Source organism: Scardinius erythrophthalmus (genome assembly GCF_964197995.2).
Source record: "Scardinius erythrophthalmus genome assembly, chromosome: 20".
Taxonomy (NCBI): Eukaryota; Metazoa; Chordata; class Actinopteri; order Cypriniformes; family Leuciscidae; genus Scardinius; species Scardinius erythrophthalmus.
Genome location: NC_138240.1, coordinates 10,254,010 through 10,277,338, shown reverse-complemented (window position 1 = coordinate 10,277,338; position 23,329 = coordinate 10,254,010). Strand labels below are relative to the sequence as shown.

General features: G+C 37.5%; 2 protein-coding genes across 3 annotated transcripts in view; one reads left to right on the top strand and one right to left on the bottom strand.

Annotated features, from left to right (window-relative positions):
* glis1b (GLIS family zinc finger 1b) overlaps positions 1 to 18,756 on the bottom strand; it is a 79,344-nt gene extending 60,588 nt beyond the window's left edge. The window contains exons 1-2 of one of the 2 annotated variants that reach the window (XM_081349728.1): positions 18,632 to 18,756; positions 18,162 to 18,461 (exon numbers count right to left, since the gene is read on the bottom strand). In XM_081349728.1, coding sequence (XP_081205854.1) covers positions 18,162 to 18,420 — 259 coding nt within the window. In that variant the 5' untranslated portion in view covers positions 18,421 to 18,461; positions 18,632 to 18,756. The remainder of the gene's footprint in view (positions 1 to 18,161; positions 18,462 to 18,631) is intronic. The other variant, XM_081349729.1, reaches the window with a different exon arrangement.
* Positions 18,757 to 20,616: 1,860 nt separating this feature from the next.
* dio1 (iodothyronine deiodinase 1) lies at positions 20,617 to 23,002 on the top strand. The gene is made up of 4 exons (XM_081348782.1): positions 20,617 to 21,078; positions 21,539 to 21,682; positions 21,849 to 22,048; positions 22,407 to 23,002. The coding sequence occupies exons 1-4, from the start codon at positions 20,724 to 20,726 to the stop codon at positions 22,470 to 22,472; spliced, it is 765 nt and encodes a 254-aa protein (XP_081204908.1). The 5' UTR covers positions 20,617 to 20,723; the 3' UTR covers positions 22,473 to 23,002.
* The last annotated feature ends 327 nt before the right edge of the window (positions 23,003 to 23,329 follow it).

The following is a 23,329-nucleotide window of genomic DNA, read 5'->3' as shown; positions in this document are numbered from 1 at the left end:
TCTTCTTTACGGAGCCCCTAAAGGGACATGGTGGTGGACAAAATTTGGGATGGGAGAAAAAAATATTTTTCAAATCTTTTGCGTTCCCCAGAGAAACTTTGTGTTCCTGGCAAAACCAGGCACAGGAGGACCAGGCCTGGACTTTTCTGTTATATTTATGTGTGTGCGGCAGTTGTCCGTAAGGGGCTGTCACCTTTACTTTCGTTTTTTTGTTTGTTTATTTTATGATTATTAAAGTGTTTGAATGTTCGCCGGTTACCACCTCCTTCTTCCTATAACAACATATCTTGTCACACTGGTGCCGATTCTGCCGAAACCGGAAGGAAGGAGGAACGCGCTGTCAAAGAGCCCTCGCCGACGTGGGGAATAGAGCGCAGTCTCGTGAGCACCACCTCTGTTCCCGACTCCTCCTTCCCATAACAACTAACTTCGTTACACTGAGGATACTTGTGAATTATTTTGTTTCATGCCTGCAGTAATTATGAGTGAAAGATCACATCATCATTGTGTAGGACATTGCCACCTTGACAAATGAAGTTAAATTGCTTATTGAGTCATCAGAGAATAAATCACGCAGAAATAAATATAGGCCTACTTACACTATTACATACTTTGGGTCATTAGCGACCCTACAGTATACTTATAGAAAACAGACATTCTTTTATTTATTTTTTCTTGTTATATTGTTTATAATGAATAGATTGAGGAATACGAAAAAAGTTGAAAGATCTAACTTTAAAACATGAATGAGGGGAAGGGTATTGAATGACGTCCCGGGTCGTTAATGACCCGATTTATGCGTTTAAGGTTTGATCACCAAATCAGTATATTAGAATGATTTCTGAAGGTGTGAGACTAAAGACCGGAGTAATGATGCTAAACATTTAGCATTGCCATCACAGGAATAAACAACATTTTAAAATATATTAAAATAGAAAACAGAAATTTTAAATTATAATAATACTTTACAATGTTACAGTTTTTACTGTATTTTTTATTAAATGCAGTCTTGATGAGCTTAAGAGACTTATCAATCCCAAAACTTTTATATACTGTATATATAAAATGTGAAGAGTATTATGAGTGGCAAGAATTGTTTAGGAACCCCCTTGAGAACAGTATTATGAGACGTGTTTGTAATTGAATTATAAATAAATAGAACAACGTTTGACAACGATTATATCGCTATCTATGTAGCATAGCCCTGCCTGCAATTCTCTAAGGGATCCTTTGTAATTAGATGGGAAAACCAGATGGTTATGTGAGGAACACAACAGAGAATCATATTTCATTTCCTATTTTTGCTATGGTTGTTTTAGTGGAGGAAAATAAAATCATGGAAGCTTTCTTTCAGAATAAGACGTTCAAAGCATTTGGAATAATTGTTTTGGCTTTGAAGTCTCTGGCAGGGATCCGGATGAAATCTTACCAGACTCACACACTTAGTGATTAAGAAATGACTTGGCTCCATGACTTTTTTTTTTTTTAAGGGTCATGATTTACTTTGACAACAGGGGCAGAGATTGAAAAGCTTTTATTTTGATTTGATTATTCATCTTGTTTCATGTTTCCTGCTCAAGACCCATGCTTTCCTAATACAGTGTGCAGAGATGACCAGTCCAAGCTGAAACAAGAAAATAATCCCTGCTGATATCCTCAAACAAATGTTATCTGCAAATTCACAGCAGATGACGGAGCTGGCTGCACTCTACAATGGCAAACTAACTTAGTCACTATCAAAGCTCTTTCTTAGTCAAGCATCATAGCCACGGTTAAGACTGTTTCGGGCTTTGAAGAGCACAATAGAGGAATTCAACCCAAGGCGACGTCACAAATAAATAGAACTGTCAAAATTGAGTCCATGCTTATACTCTTGATTCTTTCTAACATGAAAATTGCATCATAGAGAGCTCAAAATCAATAACCATGTTTACAAGAACATCATTTTCCAGTTAAGGTCCAGATTTTGGTCAAAGGAATAATTCACAAAGATATGAAAATAAATCTCACGGATCACACAAGGAGAAAATTCTGTGGCAATTTTCCATGCTCTTCTCTATGCAATTACAATTAAGCTTACAAGCTTCAAAAAGGAAAAAGCACCACAAAGGCATCATAAAATTGGTCCAGATGACCCTTCTAAAGCCATATAGTATTGGTACATAAAGTAGCGCTGTCTGGTTGATTGGTGAATGAATCATTGGACCTTTTCAATAAATAATCTGATCCTATGATCCAATGATTCAATTATTCAAAGATCCAATCGCAGATTATCAGTGAATAACAACTTACATTTTTGTCTGTTCTTGACACAAAGCTATCATATACGGTATAGTCAATATACAGCATATTACAATGATTTCTAAAGAATCATGTGACACTGAAGACTGAAAAAACTATTAAAATATAAAGCATATATTTTAAATTGTAAAAATATCTCACAAAACAATTGATCACATAAAAGCTGCCTAGGTGAGCGAAAGAGACTTACTTTAATAACATGAAATCAAATCTTACCTACTTAACTTTTGAATGATATAGAGTAAATTACTATTCTGTACAGTGATTATTCGGAAGACGGTGTTTACTTGACAAAGTCAGTTGTTTAATTAAACAAGAATATTTCCATATTAATATGTCTGTTTAATATGTAAAATAACTGACTTTCAAAGTTTAGAAATAAGCACAGGGGGCCCCAGCACACACAATTCATATTCTCAGAATATTCACAAGGGTGCCTATTTTCCATCACCCTCAAACTGCATAGAGTTTCAAACCACACATATATCCCTGAACGGAAGTGGGCAAAACAATGTGACTCTTTTTGTTTTGTGGGGTATCGTCCTCACAAACCACAGGATCATTCAAAACTGACCCCCTTTTATAGCTTCCCCACAACCGCTGTCCCACTCAGGCCCCTGGTAACCCGAGAGGGGACAGATCAGCAGACAATATACATCATCGCACATCAAACGGGGCCCTCACAATGCAAACGTCCCCAGAGAGAAGAAGAAGAGAAGGTAGGGCATCCGTCAGCACAGGAGCCCCTGGTCAGGAATAACACGCCGGCTGCTGGTTTGAGAAATGAGGGCTGTAAGAACCAAAAAAAAGGCAAAGGGAGAGCAAGGGCAGCATGCATAAAAAAAGCAGGGCATCATGGGGTGATTTTAATGGAAATTCTTTCAATCTTAGTCCAACGATAGAGTTTGTATAGGGGAAGGTGGTAAATAACAGGGTATTTATGCAGACAGCGAGTCATATCCAGCTGAGGAGACGGGCCCACCGTCAGTGGTTTAAGAGCAAACCTTTTCTCGGGTCACAGGCCCTGGTGTTTTCTCTGCTTGCTTGATAGCCATCTTTTCTTAACTACATGTGGTAAACAACGTCATTACAACAAAACGCCTTGAGTTATGACTCAACTAACAAGTTCACGGTTCGATTCCTGATCCAGAGCTTTGCTAATATCTCATAAACATTGCTGAAAGTCAGTTAGCTAGAGTTTTAGTGGATCTTTATTCCCTCTCAGGGCTGTAAGCATGACTTAACACCAGCATTTTCACACAAACTGGCATTAGCTGTGCGTTTATGAACTATAAATCATATTCATTTCATCCCTAGACTTTTCCAAAAAAGACTCCAAACCCATAAAGAGTTTGTTTTTCATTTCACTCTGAAAGAGCTTTGAAATGCAAATATTTGTTTCCTTTGCGAGAAAAAAAAACTAAAATCTGAGGCGAAATATGAATTCTTGCCATTTTACATCATCGCTAACACAAACATGTTAAAAATGGGTCCATGGTGGGTTCCTACAGCCTTTTTTGTGTGCTCTTAAAAGAGTGAGTTTTGGCCAGCAGTAGTGTACATATCCTAATGATTTGCTAGCCAATTATTGGACTTGATTCCTGCTTTCCCAACTCTTGGGACTTGTAGAAAGCTGGCATCTACAAGCTGTACAAATGTGATTTGACGTGCAGCAGGTGGTCAATTCGACATCGCCAGTCTATCGGTAGGTCTAATAAGACTTGATGACAGGCTTCAAACCTAGATATTTTACAGTAGTTTAAAATTCAGTATTTTACATTCATCCAATGGCTGATCGCCTTGGGGCTGATTATATTTATTCTAAAAGTATGTAATGTATTTCCTTTATGTAGACTGCTGTTTGTTCAGTCAGGGTTGTGTGCATAATTTGATTTTAAAACTAACTTTTAAAGAGTAAAAGAAGGAAAGCACTTATTTCACAGCTTGTTCCCTGCAAAAACTCACACATGACTGTTATCATTTTAAAAGCTTTTAACATTAAGCGTTCTGGTCTAATGTAAGTTTTATCAAAAAGCAAGCAAAACAAATCACTGAGATAATGATGAGAAAGCATGAACAACATCGAAAACATGTACATCGAAAGCTATTACGCAAGTCTTTTTTTTTTTTTTGCTGGCTTCCCTACATTTTTCTGCCATCAAGTAATCCTCAAAGACAACCCTTCTATTTGTCACTATATCCAAACTATATGGAGTCAATTAAAGCACAAAGTGATTTGAATATGTGGCTAACCCCATGTAAACAAAGAGAACATATGAAAATACAACTCAAAGTCCCCTTCAAGATGTGTGGTTGGCAGCGATCTGGTGAATTGGAATGAGAAACATGTTTAAAAAGCTCTGTGCTTCCAATCGAAGAGGCATTCACGAAACGGAGGAGGAGGGCGTGGGAGAACCAAAAGTCCTTCAAAATTAGGCTGTGTGCCTAACGTCATTTCTCCCCATATGCCTCACTGATAAGATGTTTGTCAAAACATGTTGTAACATTATGGAGACAGGATTGCTTTTTTAATGAGTGATTTAGCGTAAATACTGAAGCAAATGTCGAGATCCATATGGATACATCAAGAAGTCCAGATCTGGTTGGTTAGTATGTCAACCCCTGCTGGTAGAAGCTGCAATATTTGGTTCTAAAAAGCACCTTTCTTCATTGACATACATTCAAAAGTTATGGAAGCTCGTTTCCGTCGAAAAATAAAAAGGTAATTGCGAACTACCTTACCTAAAATCAGAATCTCACAATTCAGATTTGTTTCTTGCAACTGTGAGATATAAACTCGCAAATTGTCGCAATTACACATTTTTTAAAAAAGAGCAAGAATTGTGAGATATAAACTCGCAATTCTGAGAAATAACGTCCACATTTTGAGATATAAACTTGTAATTGAAAGAGAAAATGTCCGAATTGTGAAGAGTTGGAGTTTATAACTTGCAGTTTCGAATTTATATCTCCCAATTCTGAGAAAAATAAATATAAATAAATTCGCAATTACAAAAAAAACTCACAATTGCGAGATATTAACTCACAATTATGACTTTTTTTCTCGCAAGTGAGTTTATTTTTTGCAATTCTGAGAATTTTGAGATAAAAAGTTGCAATTACTTTTTTTTTGCCACTAGTTTTTTTATTCAGTGGCAGAAACAAGCTTTCATAAAAAGTAGTATTGTAACAAAATGTATATATTTTTAAATACTTCGACATGCCATTTATAGAGCTACAAAAATGGCAAAATATTTTAAATGTAATTTTTTTATCTGAATTTTAGATGTAACATTTACTAAATACATTTTTTTTGTGGCTAGTTTGAATTTTAATTTTGTAAAATTGAAGTTTCACCAAGCCAAACAATTTTAATAGCTCTGTGATTGGCTAAAATGCTTATTTCAACTTCAAATTTGGCCTAGTTTTTGTATGATCTGAACTTTTGTTAGGAATTTTATAATTTTGAATGTGAAGTTTTGTATTTCTTTATGCTAAATTATAATCAGAATATTTACAGCTAATTTCACCAAAAAAAATGCCGTTTAAAATACAAAACTATAAAATGTCATAAAACAGTTACATTTTGTTTAATGCCACATTTTTACAATTCAAATGTATAAAATTTTAAAATAAAATATAAAATAAGCCATACAAAATGAAATGCTATTAAATGTCACAAGAATTCAAATGTACAAAATTCAAATTCCCATCCATTAACCATGATGAATAGGAATAGGAATGTTAACGTATATCTTTCTCCAGCTAAACCTCTTGACGTCATGAAAAGTCAATCACTGTAAAGGCTCACATTGTTATGACAATACAATCCTCTAGGCAGTCCACTGTCTCCACTCTGTAACATCCTTGAAAATAAGTGTGCCGATTCTAAAGTGAAACCAGAGCCTCCAGATGAGCGCGAACGTCTCCGGTAAGGCTCGCTCTCATTCGCAAAGTAACCCTGCAGACAGAAGGTATGTGTTAGTCACTGTTTGATTCAGGCATATTTTCAATGGAGGCTCATTGAGAAACAGGGTCTGTTTTGACTCGGTCATCTTTGAGAAAGCCTGGTCTTGGAGACTAGCAGCATTTGTAAAAGATTAGTAGGCTAGCTCTCGTCTACTGTGCTCGGGTCAGGTAGAGTGCAGTAAGCAGACTGTTATAATGCCGATATCTCTCCATCTACAGTGGACAGGGACATTCTTACAACATGGATGGCCCTGTAATCCAATTAAGGCCTGCAAAAGATATGACCTTTAGGCATGAAGCTTAGGTTTACAGGTATACCCAGGCACATTTTTTGCATCGTAATGCAATTTCTTTGTGTCGCAAATCAGAAAATCCCTTTTGATGAATCTTTCTGCAGCAAGTTCCTGAGCATTAAACTCTCAATCGATCTTTCTGTCAGCGTGGAGAGCAAATATGCTTTGTCATTGCGGGAGCAGGCCCAGTTGGGGTGCGTTCGTCGTGTAACACAGCGAAAGCAGATCGCTCTGCCTTAACCTATCATTAGCCAAAAGAATAAATGCAAACCAACTGTGCGAGAACAATAAAATAATTTGTCAAGGGAAAAGGGTGCAGATAAATTCTGGGACTCATTTTCCAGCTGGCCTGAGAAGTAAAATCGCTGGCCAAGTCCACAGCACCTGGCTGTCAGAGCTTTCATACAGCCTTACTTCATTTCAGTTTTTAAAAAGCAAAGCTGTTAGGTCATTCACAACACAAGCACCTAATTCACTTTTTTTCTCCCAGTGTTAGTCAACATTTTACTTTTTTAGGGCAAGAATCAAGTAAACAGCAAAAAAAAGGGCAAAACGAGAGAGTCTCAGAACACATACCACGGCTTCAGCCAGAATTTCTCTCTTTTTCTCCTCTGAATATTCTTGTCAGAAACTGCAAGTGATATATAACAACTGTTTCCTGTTGCCTGTGTCATCTTTTTTCTTTAAATAGGAACCTTGTGAAGTCGGGCGTTGCTTTATGTGTAGATTTAGGAACACTAGCAAATCAGTTATATGGTATAGCGTAGTTTTGTGGACCGGCCCTGCTGTAAAGCGCGAACGTGGAGCCAAGGGAAGGCCGTAAATGTCAAGCACGGGCTGGACAACAGAGTGACCTGGTTCTGATTAGCCTGAGATTGTTTTCGTTTCCACTTTCTCCACGGAGATATTGAGCACACACACACATACATACATCCATAAGATCCAGCAGTGTATGACCTCCCTCACATGTGTTAGTTCAATAAGAAACACAAGTGCATGAGAAATGAAGGTTACGTGTGACAGATGCGCTCAACAAGCATTTCCCGCTCCGTCACTTACTAATGTGACTTGGAGCTCACCAAGAGTACTTCCTGATTCTCCATTCAGTACTAGTCACGTTCCTACGTTTGACTGCCAACAGTATCGCCCCTTATGTATATTTATAGTCACCATGAAATAAAAACTGAAAATGTTTATGGAATATTGCAGTATTTATTATAAATTATTTATCCGTGCACATCCCTTTTTTTTTTAAATTCATGTGCCCTCAAAATCTTAAAGTGCCTCTATTATGCTATTTTAAAGTTTCTTAATGTTGTTTTGGAGTCTCCTACAACAGGTTTACATGCATCAAACATAAAAAAACTTGTTTCATTTTCACATAATATACATTTGCACATCACCACATTTTCAATGATTCTCAAACGACTCGTCAGATGAATCAATCTTTCTAAATCCCTCCTTTCCGCGGGCTACTCTGCTCTGATTGGCCAGACAGCTCAGTCTGTTGTGATTGGTCTACTGCGTACAGCGCGCGTGTCGAAAACAAAAACGCCCATTGCCATAACAACGTCAGCTCTGCTTTTCCTGAGGCTTCTACACCATAAACTAAACACAGTAATGAACAATGACGTCGATTTTACCATATCAATGCGAGTGCGAGTCGAAGATGAAACACTGGAAGAACTATTCATCCAACCCGAACCTCCAGCAAGGACGACTCGAGCAGGACGTTTCTCTGTGATTCACTACTCAGTTTGAGGTACATTATGAGATGTTGCAACTGTAATTCCTCACCAATCAGCATTAACAAGTGCATGTCCATCAACAAACCGATTATTTTACTTGTACTTATTTATTTAATGAGTATTTTTTCTAATTTATTGCAGTGAACATGTGGAAACTGTATCAATAACAGTGCATAGCCGAGCTCTATAGTGAATGACTGATGTAACATAAACGTTGGTAAAACAAATCTTGTTCCATGCTTATTCTTTCCTCAAAGTAATGAGAAAGACAGACAATCTGCATTAATAGACACAGTTTTAGGTAATAGTGGCCCACAAATGATTAGCAGAAATATTTCAGTAAGACAGTAATAGTGTGAGTTAATCAGTTAGCAGGAGCTCCTACACAATATTAAACTCAAAACTAAGTATTTTAAACACCTCACCGTCTTTAAAGAGCAAGCGGTTTGCGAATCCTGCAGTGAACTCCGAGATTTGATAAGCAGTCATCAATAAAATAAAGGGAACACAGCAAAAGTTTAGGATTATACTGCTGTGGTATCGTGGTAAAGATGAATTTTAAAATACAAAACTGGTGTGCACATCCCAAACACCCAGATTGGGCTCAGGTGCAGGACAACAAAGTAGCATAAACAAAAAAAAAAGAGTTTTCAATGTGCAAAGATGAATTTTAACCGAAGATTCTTCACATGCTCGTCCTTGGGCAGTGGAAAAAAACTGGCTTTACCTCCACATTGTAGAGCACAGCGTCTTCTCGACATGATGCTGTCCAGTATCCACAGGAATAAACTGCCAGTTTGAGGGGGTTTAAGTTTTCCCAGGTGTCTGCGCGCGCAATAAGTGGGCGGGCAATATGCTAATGTTTCGTCGTGACGTCACAACGAAACGGCTTATAACTCCGCTATGTTACACACTACAAAGAATGAACTTCCCCTTCCACTTGCAATGGTATCTCTTCTCTGATGAGGATTTACTGGCGCTCACATGAGATCGACCAATAGCAAAATCACAATGATCCAAACGATTCCTGATGGACATAAGCAAAAAAGAATTGTTGTTGTTCGAGAAGCCGTTTCACTGGGATATATGTCATAATAGGGAAGAAAATGCTATCGCAACTTCCTTTTCATGCCAACTTTAAGTGTCTAACGTGAATTACAGTCAAACTGATTTGCACCCAAATGCACTAAGAAAGGGTTTCTCATGCATTCTAGAAATGCACGGCCGGTTGAAAGAAAACTGGAGCAGTCTGCCATAATGGGATGTCTTATTTCTCATATTAATGGGACGTTTGACAGTGGAATTAATGCTGCGTCAACACTAGAGAAGTATCTTAACTTTTATGGTACATTTGCTACAGCATGATGAGTATGTTCTCGTGCACACATATGCACATAAAGGGGTGACTCCAATGGAAAGTTTGGCACAGACCGGGCCCTGGAAAACTCATCTGTGAGATTGCGGTCAGGGCTTAAAGGGTGAAATAGTGGGGGAAATATTTGTGGTAGATGATAAGTCAGCAAACTCAGTGCAAATTGTAAAAAGCTGAAGTCAACATTCATTCCTCAAATTCCTCTCATCCTGTTAAAGGGCCGGGACGCATTAGTCTCTCTTCTCTCATGCACTGCTTTCTCATGAGCTATTGCAGCCATATTTCAAATGCTTTATTAGGGATTTTGGTTCTCTTTAAACGTTAAACTGTAAAGCTTGTCACACATCCTTCGTCTGAATTGCGTATTTACAGTATTTCATAGGCATCCATATTAACTGCACTCACACTGAACAGCACGGTGCTCCAGCACTGAGAGTATAATTTCAGTGCTGAGACTATGTGGAACTCATAGAGAACACATTGAAAATGCACTGTAAACCTATCAATCACAATCTTTTGCAATAAAGGCTTCCATGAAGCAACGCAAAAATAATGGAGTGAACTAATCATCCATTATCTGAAAAGAAAAATGATGCAAGTTATACATGCAGTGACATGTATGGGAATCATAAAGAATTGAATGATCCATTTTGAATTCTAACAGTGTTTTAAGTAATAACTATTTGGGAAAAATGTATGAGAAAACTTCAATAAAAAATAAATACATTTAAAACAGTTCTTCCAAAAGGTTTGTTTACATGTTACACAGACTTTTTAATAGATTTTTAGAGGTAAGTCCAGACTTTTTAATGCAAGTCAAATAATTGATTATTATAATATTCTAAACAATAAACATAAAAACCTCAAATGTGAAACTTTATTTATTTTAATATATAAGATACTACTGACAAAATGCATTATGTGTATCATTCACCACAGATAATCATATGAATAACAAGTCAACAACTACACTGATTTGGGTTACAGTTAGTTATAAGCTGTCTCTGTTTGATTTATTAGCAAGAACCGTCTCATTTAAGTCATTTGTTTGCAAATCGGACTATACTGATTGGGCTGCATGTTTTTGATTCACTAGAACAGGAACATGAGTTATTTGCTCAGGAATAAGACTACACTGCACAATCTTCCCAACATCTGGCGTAAAGAAATTCAGACAGGACCCAGTCACTTTAGTTATGTTGTGGTTTTATTATTAAACTTCGTCGACTCAAAAAACACTTTAGTTTGGGAACAGGGCTACACTTGATGAGCTGTATGTTTCGTGCACTGTTACTGTTACTGGGCTCTCCTACCGCCTCCTTTGCTTTCCCATCATGAACTACATTTCCCATAACCCAGCGCCCGGACTCATTATAGTCTGATTAATTCCACCTGTGTGCGATTTAACTCATTTGTGTTTTCACTCACTTGTTGCGAAGTCTTGTTAGTGTTACACTCTCTTGGGTTCCTGTGTTATGGTTCTGATCTTCTGCCTTGTTTCCTGGATTTCCCTGTCTACCTGTGTTTTGGACTTTGTGATATTTGAATTATTTGCCCTGTGGTTCTGATCTTTTGCCTATCATTTGCATTAAGATTGTGGATTACCCCTAATAAAGCTATGTTTGGATCTTCAACCTGTCTGTCATGGAGTTCGTAACAGAACAGTACATTCTGTTGCGATGCTATTGAATAAAACTCTGTTCTGAAAAATAACAAAATTTTTGGTCATTAAAAAAAATAAATACTCAATTTTGTAACCTAAAATTCACTTTATTTTCTTTACAAGTATTACGTCGCTGTCAGTGTGTGTGAAAGCACTACGCAGGGTGTGCCATTGCTGTGACGCTCGCAGTCTGGCTTAAATTTCTACAAGGCACGGAGCAATTATTGGTCAAATGTTCTTGTTTTTCGCATAAAATTCCCATAACATGAAAATGAAGTGAAGGATCAGGAAAAAAACAGATCAGATGGTCTGTGTCGTGGGAAATTGTGTCCTCTTATCGTTTGCCGGCATCTTTTTCTCCAAATATTAACCTGCCAAACTGCTGATTTCAATTTATGCTTTAAATCTGAGTAAACACCCCAGAGCACTGTGTGGAGATGAGACAACAAAATTGTCTGACAGAGAAAAGTTTAATAATGTTCAGTGCTCTTTTAACCTCGCTCTGAGCATGTCTCCCATCCGAGTAATCCAAAAGCAGCTTGACGGAAACAGGAAGTAGGAATGCTCAAAGCTTACAGATTCATGACTGTAGACTGTTCTGAAATGCCTGGAAAAAACTTTCAGCCCTTAAGGTCAGAAGAATCTAATTTGGACCATCACTGGACATGACAAAAATACGATAAGTACCCAGACAAAATTATTAGTTATACTCCATGATGTCTATTATGTCTGGTATTCACAAAAATATTAGCTTTGTTGAAAAAAATGAGGACATGAATGATATTTTAGTGGTATTTTGTGTGCTTACAGCGAAATGTCTGTCTCAGAATATTTATTAATGTCTGTCAGTTCCTTTTTTTGGCCTTTGAACTGCGAAAGGTCAAGTTTACTTGACACACGCTCAGCTGGGAAATGTTATTTCTGCAAGTTACTGTGGCTGTACCTAGGAGAACTTCACTAGAAAAAAAGGCTTTGAAAAATAATAAATACACAAAGGTTTTACATCTTACCAGCATTCCCTTCTCAACCATCGTTACACACAAACAGCACAAATATATCACATTTACAGCCATCGACGATTCTAAAGATGAATGGCTCCCATCACATAATCCAGATCTGTTCGTAAAAAGTGAAGTATTTTCATTCTAAACAATCTGCATTCAGGGCCATGTCAGGTTATTAGCCTTCAGAAATCCCTGAGCGTAATGTAATATTACACTCGGTTGGTGTTGGATCACTAGAGGACGAGAGAATAACTAACTCTTCCAGAACCCTGCGCTTTATGAACAACCAGCAATAAAGTATATAAACTGAACTATTAGAGTTTATAATGTATTTCATAGTCCTCAAGAGTCATTCCAGCCAATCAGATCACAGACTGAATGGGCACTGCCCCATGGCAGCTTCCTGGCATGAGGAACAACAGAGAGGATATAACCGTGCCTACTACTGGAATGATTTCTGCTCTCCGCTAATGAAGGAATAAATGTTTGTGCGTTTGTTTTTGACCATTCGAATGAAGTCAGTGCTCGATTGGACGGCTGACGTGCCCAGACTCAGGTCTGAGGACTGGCACAAAACGTCTTATGAATCTGTCTACATTCACTACGTTCTCGAGATTTTGTTTATACCGAGAATCTGTTTTAATCTTTGTGGTATTTCTCGTTATAAAAGAATAATACTTCTTCTAATAAAAGACCCACCAGGGAACTTGGCACTGGTTTCGGTATCCATATTTATGTTCTATTAAACAGGCAAGTGAACTGGGCGGAGCAGAAAAACAGCTGTATCGGTACAAAAACCAGCGGGGTGTCGATTGCCATCCGTCACCTTTAACACTAAATCAACAGTGGATCCAAAGGGTCACGGCCACCTAGCCGTCTTGCAGCGTCCCGCTACGGGAAGCCGGGGCCCGTGCGTCCGCTTTAAGCACTGCGATCAGCGTCGCCACGGAGCGGATTTTTCTTTGATGAAGCAAACATGCACAGGGCCAAGAACAGCAAGTGCCACTGTCGAAATGTAAATCAAAAAACCACCCGCGTGCACGGTCACACGCGCTGAGAAGTCTGGAGACGCAGTTGCTGCCGTCTAAAAATGCATGAGTAATTCGGCCCATGTAGATGTGCGGTTAGCTGTGGCATGTCCCCCTGGCACAGGCCGAGAGCGAGTAGCCCCTTCATCTCAGTACGGAGTCAGGGAGACAGAGCGAGTAGGCAAAACAATCAGATCCATTTCACATGAGGCAGGAATTCGACCCCTATATCAAAAAGCAAGAGGGAAAAAAGGTGGTGTGTGGGTGCATTTTTATGATTGATTCTCAAGACATGGTCCAAGCTAAAAATACACTTTATGATGACACATCGGAGCCAATTTTGTTTTTCCTCCGTTTAAGCCCAGGTCCAGAGCACATTTCCTCTGGTATTCCAGCGATATTTCGACACTTATTCAAACCAGATAATATATTTTTTTTACAGAATTATTGGGTTGAGTGTTGTATTGGCAGGGCGAGGGTGAAGTGAAATGAAGGAGGATTCAGGACGTTTCTTTGGCTTAGTATTACGCATCCCACAAGCATAAATAAAGCAAAACTGAACATGAGCTATGACATCACAGGTGCCATAAAAAACCTAAATTGTAGTCATAATCCAACCAGTAATAAAGGTCGCCGACGTCTGAATGTTTTACCTCAGGATTGATTAAGCACGTTGAGGTTTTACAGATTATTTGAAAAAGTACAATGGAATGATCCCAAACCATAATGATTGAGTGTCAGATGCTGTAATCTTCTAAAACCACACGAGTATCTTTCATCAAACGCTACTCGATTAGACTATAAAATGTTTTTAAGACTTTCCGCAGATTGTGCCTCACCGACCGCATCTTTCTATCAAAAATAAGTTTGTTAACTCCCAGCCAAATTAAGCTGAATGAACACATGAGAAGGTCCTCTAGGGACCTGTTTGTGAGAAATGATAATTCCATTACAGCAAGCTGGCTCTTAAACACATGGTGACTGACGCTGAGAAATGTTCACTTGTTAAACGTTTGCTCGGTGATGTCATCGACCAGGGTGAAACAGCAATGCACATTGATCATGAGGACTTTGTGAATCAATGGAACAAGCTGCAAACATTACAGTTTCCCCACACAATCAGTTTATCCATGCCTCATTCTGATGTCATAGGAGTTCCCCAAAAGACGTGGGCCGCAGTCGAGTAGGACGCGTGGGAGTGAAAGCCCAACTGCACAGAACTCAAGTGTGTGTAAGTGTGAGAGAAAGCCCAAAGACAAGAGAAAAGAACGGAAAATGCTCAGGGGAGAGCAGGTAATTGCGCTGTCCAAAAAGTCCTCAGCAGTTTAGCAGTGATGCAACCACCGACGTCAACATTTTTTCAAACTTGAGTGCAGTCAGCCACAGCAACTAAAACAAAGCAATCTTGTGGACAACACATGTTTACAGAAACCAATATAGCTAGCTGTTGTATATAAAGCATCCACCTATAAATTACCTGAATGAGAACTTCTAAATCTGATCAATCTGGGGGTTTATAGTCATTTCTAACAATGAATCATTCATGACAACACCACACATCCTGAGACGTACAGAATATCAGCCTAGCAAGCACAGCTTCATCAAGCTATAGGAATTCAACTTATGCCACATTTTAGAGTGACCAAAGGGTGCTGAGTTTGTATATGTGTGTGGGAGTAGACCCATTGCCATAGAAATCCAAAACACTATAGCAATGACTCCCTTTAGAGTCAATTACTCATTTTTTCATGAGCTGAATCAACACTTCAACGTGGGAGTTTGTCTGTGAATACTAAGTATTACCTTGTGCTAAAAAAACACAAGTACAGACAATCACAGCAAGTCTTATAATGATAACCTCATATGCTGAAAAATGACCTTAATTGGACGACTTCAGAATGTTCGATTTAAAATCATTCCCTGCTATGACTAACAGTACTCCAGCTCAGAAAAATATCTGTCTATATAATGTACCACAAATCAGTAACTGACTTTTCCAGGAGACAAAAAGTTATTTAGCCATTAGATAGAAAGATTCTGTCCCATCGGACTAGTGCTGCGTTCTTAGGATGTTCATCGTGTACATGTGTGAAGCCTTGCCAACTTACTGGTTGCATGGCCATGACTTTTGTACATAACTAATAACTAATTGTAGAACATGAATGCTGCTGTAATAAAGGCATCACTCAGGTAATTTTACCTTGCTTGATAACATATCTACACAAGGTTTTGTTGAAATGGCAATAGCTTCAAACTACTTAGCAACAAAACAGTTAAATAATTAACTGAAACTGTCTTGAAAGCATAAACCTAAATGGGTTGAAAAAAATGAAAACAGTATAATTTTTTACCTTATGCCATATACGGGTTCAAGCTAAAAAAAACTGTGACGTGACATGCAATTAACTTTTGTTATGTTCTTGATTACGAATTGGTAAGGCTCATGACTTTTACTAGAAAGCAAATACATATGGTGCAAAAACTGCAAATTTTAGCTATTACTGTAAATTAGAATCCTGATAAATGATCTGCTATCTGTAAAGATAATTATAGTACGTATGAATGCGACTACTGGCCTGCTGAAGTAGAAAATCCTTAATTGAGCCCTGAAAATTAACTGCAGCACTAAAAAATAATCTAAAAAAATCTGTGCAAGAATAATTGGGGAAAAAAAAAACACCATTCTCAAAAATATAAAAAAGACTTTACCTATAGGTAAAGGGTTAAATATTTGAACTTTTTCTGCCACATAACATAATTTTCTGTACAATCAAGCATGTTCTGCCACTGCAGTTTAAATGAAATGAGCACCTGATCAATTACTTTTTTTTTAATGGATGAAATTTTGTCTTCAAGTTACAGCATATGCTCACAACATACTATCACAAATGAATGCACAATCATATAATCAATGCTAAAAAAATAAGTCAAACATTTAAAAAAAAATATTTCCTATGTGAAACGAGTAAGATGATATCTCAAACAAGTTTTCTGAGACATGTCAACAAGATCACGCAACATACTTCATGCTTCCAAACATTTCACAAAAGTCTCATTTCATTCCTTTCCAGCAATGTAAATATGATGCTCAAATAGGCACATCTAAAACATTAGTGTTCCCTTCTGTCAAATGCATCTGATAGGCATTGAAATTATTCACTCTGGACGGGGGAGAGTTGTGGAACCAAGTCTCATAAATGCTGAGACACATTAGAGAAACATTTGGTTTGAATTTGTCAGGCAAACATCTTAATCAAACCCTCTGAGTCTCTTTTGTGACAAGGTATGATTACTAATACAAGTCAAATTTGTATAATCATAAGCTGGAGTAAGCGGTTAACTGTGTCAGCCCACGCAATCCCACGCCACTGTAGCATCATCTAAACAGGGTGACCACCCTAGTCCAATACAACAGAGCCCGGTTTCTGAGGGACGCATGGCATGCATGCTCAACATTACTTAAGATAAGAGTGTCACACAAATCAAAACACAAATAGCACATATGCATGCATACACTGAAGAGCATAGTCAATAGAATGTGTGTTACTTCTACAAAGAAAACTAGCAAGTATTAAGATGCTTTTATGACCAAATGAACCAGGTTACTGAATCGTATATGTTTTGCATACAGTGATCTCCCAATGCAATACCTTGATGGTATTCACGTAATGCACCCAAAAATGTAAATTCTGTTGTCATTTACTCACCCTCATGTGGTAAGTGTAAACCTGTATAACTTTCTTTCATCCGTAGAACACAGAAGGCAAAATGACAGTCTCAGTCACCATTCACTTTCATTGTATGGAAAAAAAAAATGCAATGACAGTGAACAGTGACTGAAACTGTATATCCCTAACATCTCCTTTTGTGTTCCACAGAAGTAAGAAAGTTTGGAACAATATGAGGATGAAAAGGATGACATAATTTTAGTTTGTGGATTAACTCTATCTTTAAATAATCTACGTAATAATAAATTAATGGAGGCCTATTTAGCGATCAAATAGGCTATTGCAAGCAAAAAAAAAAAAACGATTGCGCGTGCGAGTTTAATATCTTCGACAATCTGAAAATGATATTTTTGTTATTTAGCCAAATGTTTTTTTAAGGGTCGCATTGCTATCCGCGATACATTTAACACACTTCAAGACACCATAACCTCTAGCAACGAGGAATTGTCTCAAAATGTGTCAAAATACGGCGACAAGACGATCTTCTATGTAGTTTACGGTTGCATAAATTACGCCCACATATTATTAGGCTACGCACTCTAATAGCCGATATGACCATTTATCGATGTCAGTTTGAGACAGGAAAGGTAAGTTAAAGAAAAAAAGTTTCTGATTTTTAATGTATAGGCTATCTGGTTGTTATGCAACAAATTAAATAAATACATCCAAACAAATTGTAAAGCCTACAATTAATTTAGAATCTATTTAGAAAGCTATAGCCTAATTTATTGTTTTTATTAAATATTTAGGCATAGGCTATTATAAATGCATTTATTTTTTTTAAATATATATTTTAAAACAGTCAAAGGTTTTCAACAACTAACGGCTTTTGGCTCTATTACGCATCTGTGACATTTGGCATCTGTGTTTAATTAGAAGTTACAGAAGCCGCTATAAGCTACATTTATTTTGATGCTAAATATTTTATCGCTGTTTTATAAATGCATTCTTAATTATTCTCAGCCATGGCTGGCTTGATTTTAATCCATAAACCAGATTAAGACTGCATTAAAAATATCCGTAAAAGTCGATCAAATCCGCTCGCAGGTACATACCATCTCCAGGTGACATGGCGAAGCAGTGGAGTTTGGATGTGTGATGCGCGTGGAGTTTGAGATCTTCAGATCCGCAGCGCATCTGTATCGAGGCGGGATTCGAGCCACTGCAGCCGTCAGAAGAGACGCGTTTCGGGCAGATGTCTGTTTTACTGCTGAACATGGAGAAAGTCAGCTCGGTGAAATCTGTCTGATGACTGACCATGCCAAAGAGCGATGCAGGCTTCTGCATCTGGACCTCTGACTTCCAAGTGTGCATGTCAGTCCACGTACAATATAGTCCTTTATCGTTTCTTTTACCTGTGGGATGAAGGATCACACCATTAACTTGAACTTGAATTGAAGGAACAAACTAGTATAGCTCTCAAAGGACTCTGAAGCAACATGATAAACATATAGCCAAAACAAAACTTTATAATAGAATAAAACATAATAAAAAAAATAATGTTGTCGTAGATTTTAAAACATACCTATTTAAACCCTCCAAAGCCAGAAAGTGAGGATATTTTGATTGAATGGTGACTCTCAACTTCTGCGTCAAACAGGCTGTTAAATGTGTTCTTACCGACCGCATCCTCTCTCACGTTTCAGCTGCAATTTTATGAGTTTTCTATAACATCAATTCTGAAAACCAAAACATGCGTCTATGCTCCGATTGACAGCTCGAAGTACCAATGAACATACACTGCTGAAAGGGGAGGGACAAATCGGGAACAAACTGGATGCTTGCGATGTGAATGGTGAAATAGATCTTGAACTGGTAATAATAGTTTGCTTTACTCAACCAAGACCTTTATAACAGACCTTTATAACTTATAACAAGCTATAATTACATAGATAAGATTCATCACCTCACAGGATCATGTTATAGACAACAACACGATCAAGAATAAATAAATAATAAATATTTCATAGTTACCTGGAGGACGATGTGTCAGTAACGGGGGGAAATCAGCTTTTAATGTATGTAATGTAATGACTACTCTTAAAAGGCAAAAATAATATAAAAAGGTTGTCATCAAACATGTCAACAGTGACATCTTATGGACATTTTAAGAAACTAACATTGGAGCTTTTTATAAAGGCCTATATCCATATATAAACCAGGAATAGACTTTTGTCCTCTGTAGTGGACATTATATTTTAGTGAATTTCTCTGACACCATATAACATGTCACAGTTATGAATCTAGATGTTCTGTAAAGAGCACATTCAGGGCTTTTCAGAGATGACTGACATTATTAGAGATCAAATTTAGCACTCTTATGGAAATGTGATAATAGTTTGAAATTATCATTTAAATCTGACTCATTTTCAAATTGTTTGTCATAAATCAACATCTCAGGAAAATGTTATGGAGTGTCTAATCAAAATATGATTTCTGTTACAAAACGGCATTGATTTTATACATGTCCACTGTAGAGGACACCCTGCTTATCAGGCATTTTGGGAGGAAAAGAATCAGTCACCTACATTCATATTCCTATGAAATATTAGATATTTTCATGAAAATGAAGTCAATTATTGCTCCCATTATCACACTTATTTTTTCATTACATTTTGGCCGAAGAACACACTAATATGCAAATTAGATATGCATTGCATTGGGACTGCCAATTTATGGCAATTTTACCCACATATTGCATAAAGTAAAACGGTTTATCAATTCCTTCCGTTATGTATTTCATAACATAGTTGAGAATAATTTTTATACAAAGTTTGGTTGAAAATATCCTCAAACCTAAAAATTGATTGGTTAATGAAAGAAAAATCCCATTGTTATTCAATTCCAAGTCTTTTTATTTTTTAAACAAACAGCCCTGGTGTCCACTACAGAGGACATAGTGATGTGGTAGCCTGTCTATTGCCTTTTTTACCGAAAATAGATCAATTATGATACGAAAACAATAAAAGGTTTACGTTTACATGTGTGTAGCTAAGTTAAGAATTCCTATAGAGGGCCTATAGGTAGCCTATGTCTTGATACTGATTGCCTACATTCTTTTCATTTCCTTTCTCATGCTATCGTGATATGAAACAATCTAAATGATAAATAAATAATTTAGCCTAATTCATAATTCATTACTCTACCTACCTGAGGACCTGACCCTCCTGCTGTGGATAATCAACCAATTCATTTTTTGAAATGTTGTGTGGTCGTTAGTAGTCAGTGCGTTCGCCTAACGACCTTATTAATTTACCAAAACAATAATTTAAGGGACATTGCGAGTTACAGACTAATGTTTTATTCTTCTTCTGTGCATTATAATGAAGGCTTTGTGAAATTGCACAGCTTTTCAAGGTTTTTCATGTCAAATGACATCCTTTCCCAACAACGAACACATTTTCTATCATGAATGCCTATGAAGGACGATTGAGCCAATCAGAGTAGGTGTGGGGCGGGGCGACAAGTGCAGCCCCGCCCCTGTCTGCAGGCTGCAGGTCCTTCTCTTTTGTTTTGGAGGGTGGCTGGTGCGCCTCCAACAAGTAAGGCAAAAGTTTGATACGTCGTTGTCGTTCATGTTGACACCACGACGCGTGGACTAATAAATCGCTCTCACAATGGAGACCACAGTGGGCTACGCGTTGAAAAAAGTTTGTGTTTATGTTTCATCTGTGGCCATGATATTGTTTGCGATCGTGCAACTATCCCTTTTGAAAGTCCTGTCAATCATTTCCCCGGGACTGATGAAGAAAATCCATCTAAAAATGGGAGAGAAGTTTACGATGACTCAAAATCCCAAATTCAAATACGAAGACTGGGGTCCTTCTTTCTTTTCTCTGGCGTTCATTAAAACCGTGCTCTCGGTGAACTGGTGCTCGCTGGGCCTGGAAGCGTTTGAGGGGTTCGCTGCTCCAGACACAGCTTTATTTACTCTGGACGGACAGAAAACGAGCATTCATCGTTTTCTTAAAGGTACAGTCAACAAATTATGTAAATTATTGACTTATCTCCCCCCCTCAGTCCTCACTCTTGATTTTTGAAGAAGTGAAATAGCCTACATTAAGAAAGTGAAAAGTTCATTTAAGTTTGAGTTTATGAAAATATACAATGTAAAAATGTCTATAAAATATATATTTTCAAAACATGTTGGACTTATATTGATTCTGTTACACTTATATCTATTTATTTATAATAATAGTTATTATTATTAATTATTTTCGATTTTTTTTATTTTTTTATATGACTGCTCTGTGCTAAGGTTCTGTTCCAACCATCAATTTATTTAATTATGTGTTTATTTATCGGAACAATTAAATTGACTGCTCAGCCCTCCTAAGGTTCTGTTCCAATGTTATTTATTTATATTTATTATTACTATTATTGGAATAGAGCCTTAGCACTGATGCAGTCAGTTCATTTGTCTTCTTCACAGGTAACCGTCCACTGGTTCTGAGTTTTGGAAGTTGCACATGACCCCCGTTTCTCTACAAACTTGATGAGTTTAAACAGCTTGTCAAGGACTTCAGTGAGGTGGCAGATTTCCTCGTTGTTTACCTTGCTGAGGCACATGCAACTGGTAATGACAATAATATTTCAATAAATTTGCTGTAGTCTTGATGTAACATTAACAAATTGGGTTGATGCAGCCTCTGCCCGATTGACTGCTGAGTCATTCACATGTAGAAAATCGAGAGATAAATGTTATGCAATAATCAAAATGCTTCTGTTTTTTTTTTTCATAGATGGTTGGGCCTTTGTAAACAACGTCGATATCAGCGTGCACAAAAACTTGGAGGAGAGACTGGCTGCGGCCCAGACCCTGGTCAAAGAAGACCCTCTCTGCCCTGTGGTCGTGGACGAGATGACCAACATCACTGCCAGCAAATACGGAGCCCTGCCTGAGCGGCTCTATGTCATTCAGAGTGGGAAAGTTATCTATCAGGTGAGCGTTTTGCAATGAAGAGAAACTTCAAACTGCACACAGTACAGGAAATACCTCCAAAGCTTCATAACAGCTCTCGTGAGAGCAGTTGTGAGAGAAACCTTTAGAATATTTTAACCTTGGCCAGAGGCTTTACACACATACACACACACTCTTCCTCTTGCAGTAAGAGATTTCACGAGTTCATGGAGGTGAAAGGTTTGTAATGAGCTTAACAGCATGGGGCAAAGGGTTTTATAGTCGCTTGGGTCTGTTCTTTTGCTTTTGTTGCATTTTTGAGTGCCAATGTCTAAATATATTCGTCAGGAAGTCCACAGTATGGAAGGATTTTCACATGCATTTTCATTCTTCCTAACAGGGTGGCATTGGACCTTGGGGGTACAACCCTGAAGAGGTTCGAAAAGTTCTGGAAAAAATTGAATAAAGGGAATAAAGAGTTTTATCCATGACTGCATTTGTATAAATTCTAGTGCCTGAACTCATTTTCCGAGTCCCTGTGTTTGCTTGTGACAGATACAGATCAAACCAGCTGGTCTCTGTATCTTGATGTTTCAAACACAGGGGGATGTCTAATGTAAGTGACGGCAACATATTTTTTATGGAATATATAACCGGTCTGTATACCAAAATAACAATTGATATCATACCAGATTATCATATTTGATTATCATACCAGCATTGTATTCAAAGACCATATGAATCCAACTGTCAGCAGAGATTATGAAGGGCATCTGTGCTTTTTTTATCTAGATTTTTTTTTCTGAACTTGTGACTGTAAATGATGCTTACAGGGTAAAATTGTGAACTGTAAACTGATAATTCAGTCATTTGTTCTAAACACGATTAAGGAGCACAGTGTTTTTAACAACTATTCAAATTAAAAGTCATATATATATATATATATATATCATGTAAGAGTCAGTGTATATCATTAAATAAAGAATGACTACTTAATTATTGTTGTGTGCTTGTCCTTCAGTGAAAAGAAACTTGAACTTTTTTGAACCATGCTTGTCGACCTGAAATATTTCAAATAATCTCTTTAAAGCTGCACAGTAACAAGACATGAAAGGCAGGTATGAACATGTTGCACACTGCAGTCACTGAACCTATTAAACACAGAACAGCTTCACAAAAAAGGTTGTGGAGGTGTACACTTAATAGCTTCAGTAACTTTTAGTAACTTATCAAATTGAATCTATTATTGGCTAGTTTTTCAAATGCCTGCTAGTAACAATAATCCTATTCTACATTTGGACACTGCTAATCCACAGTACATGT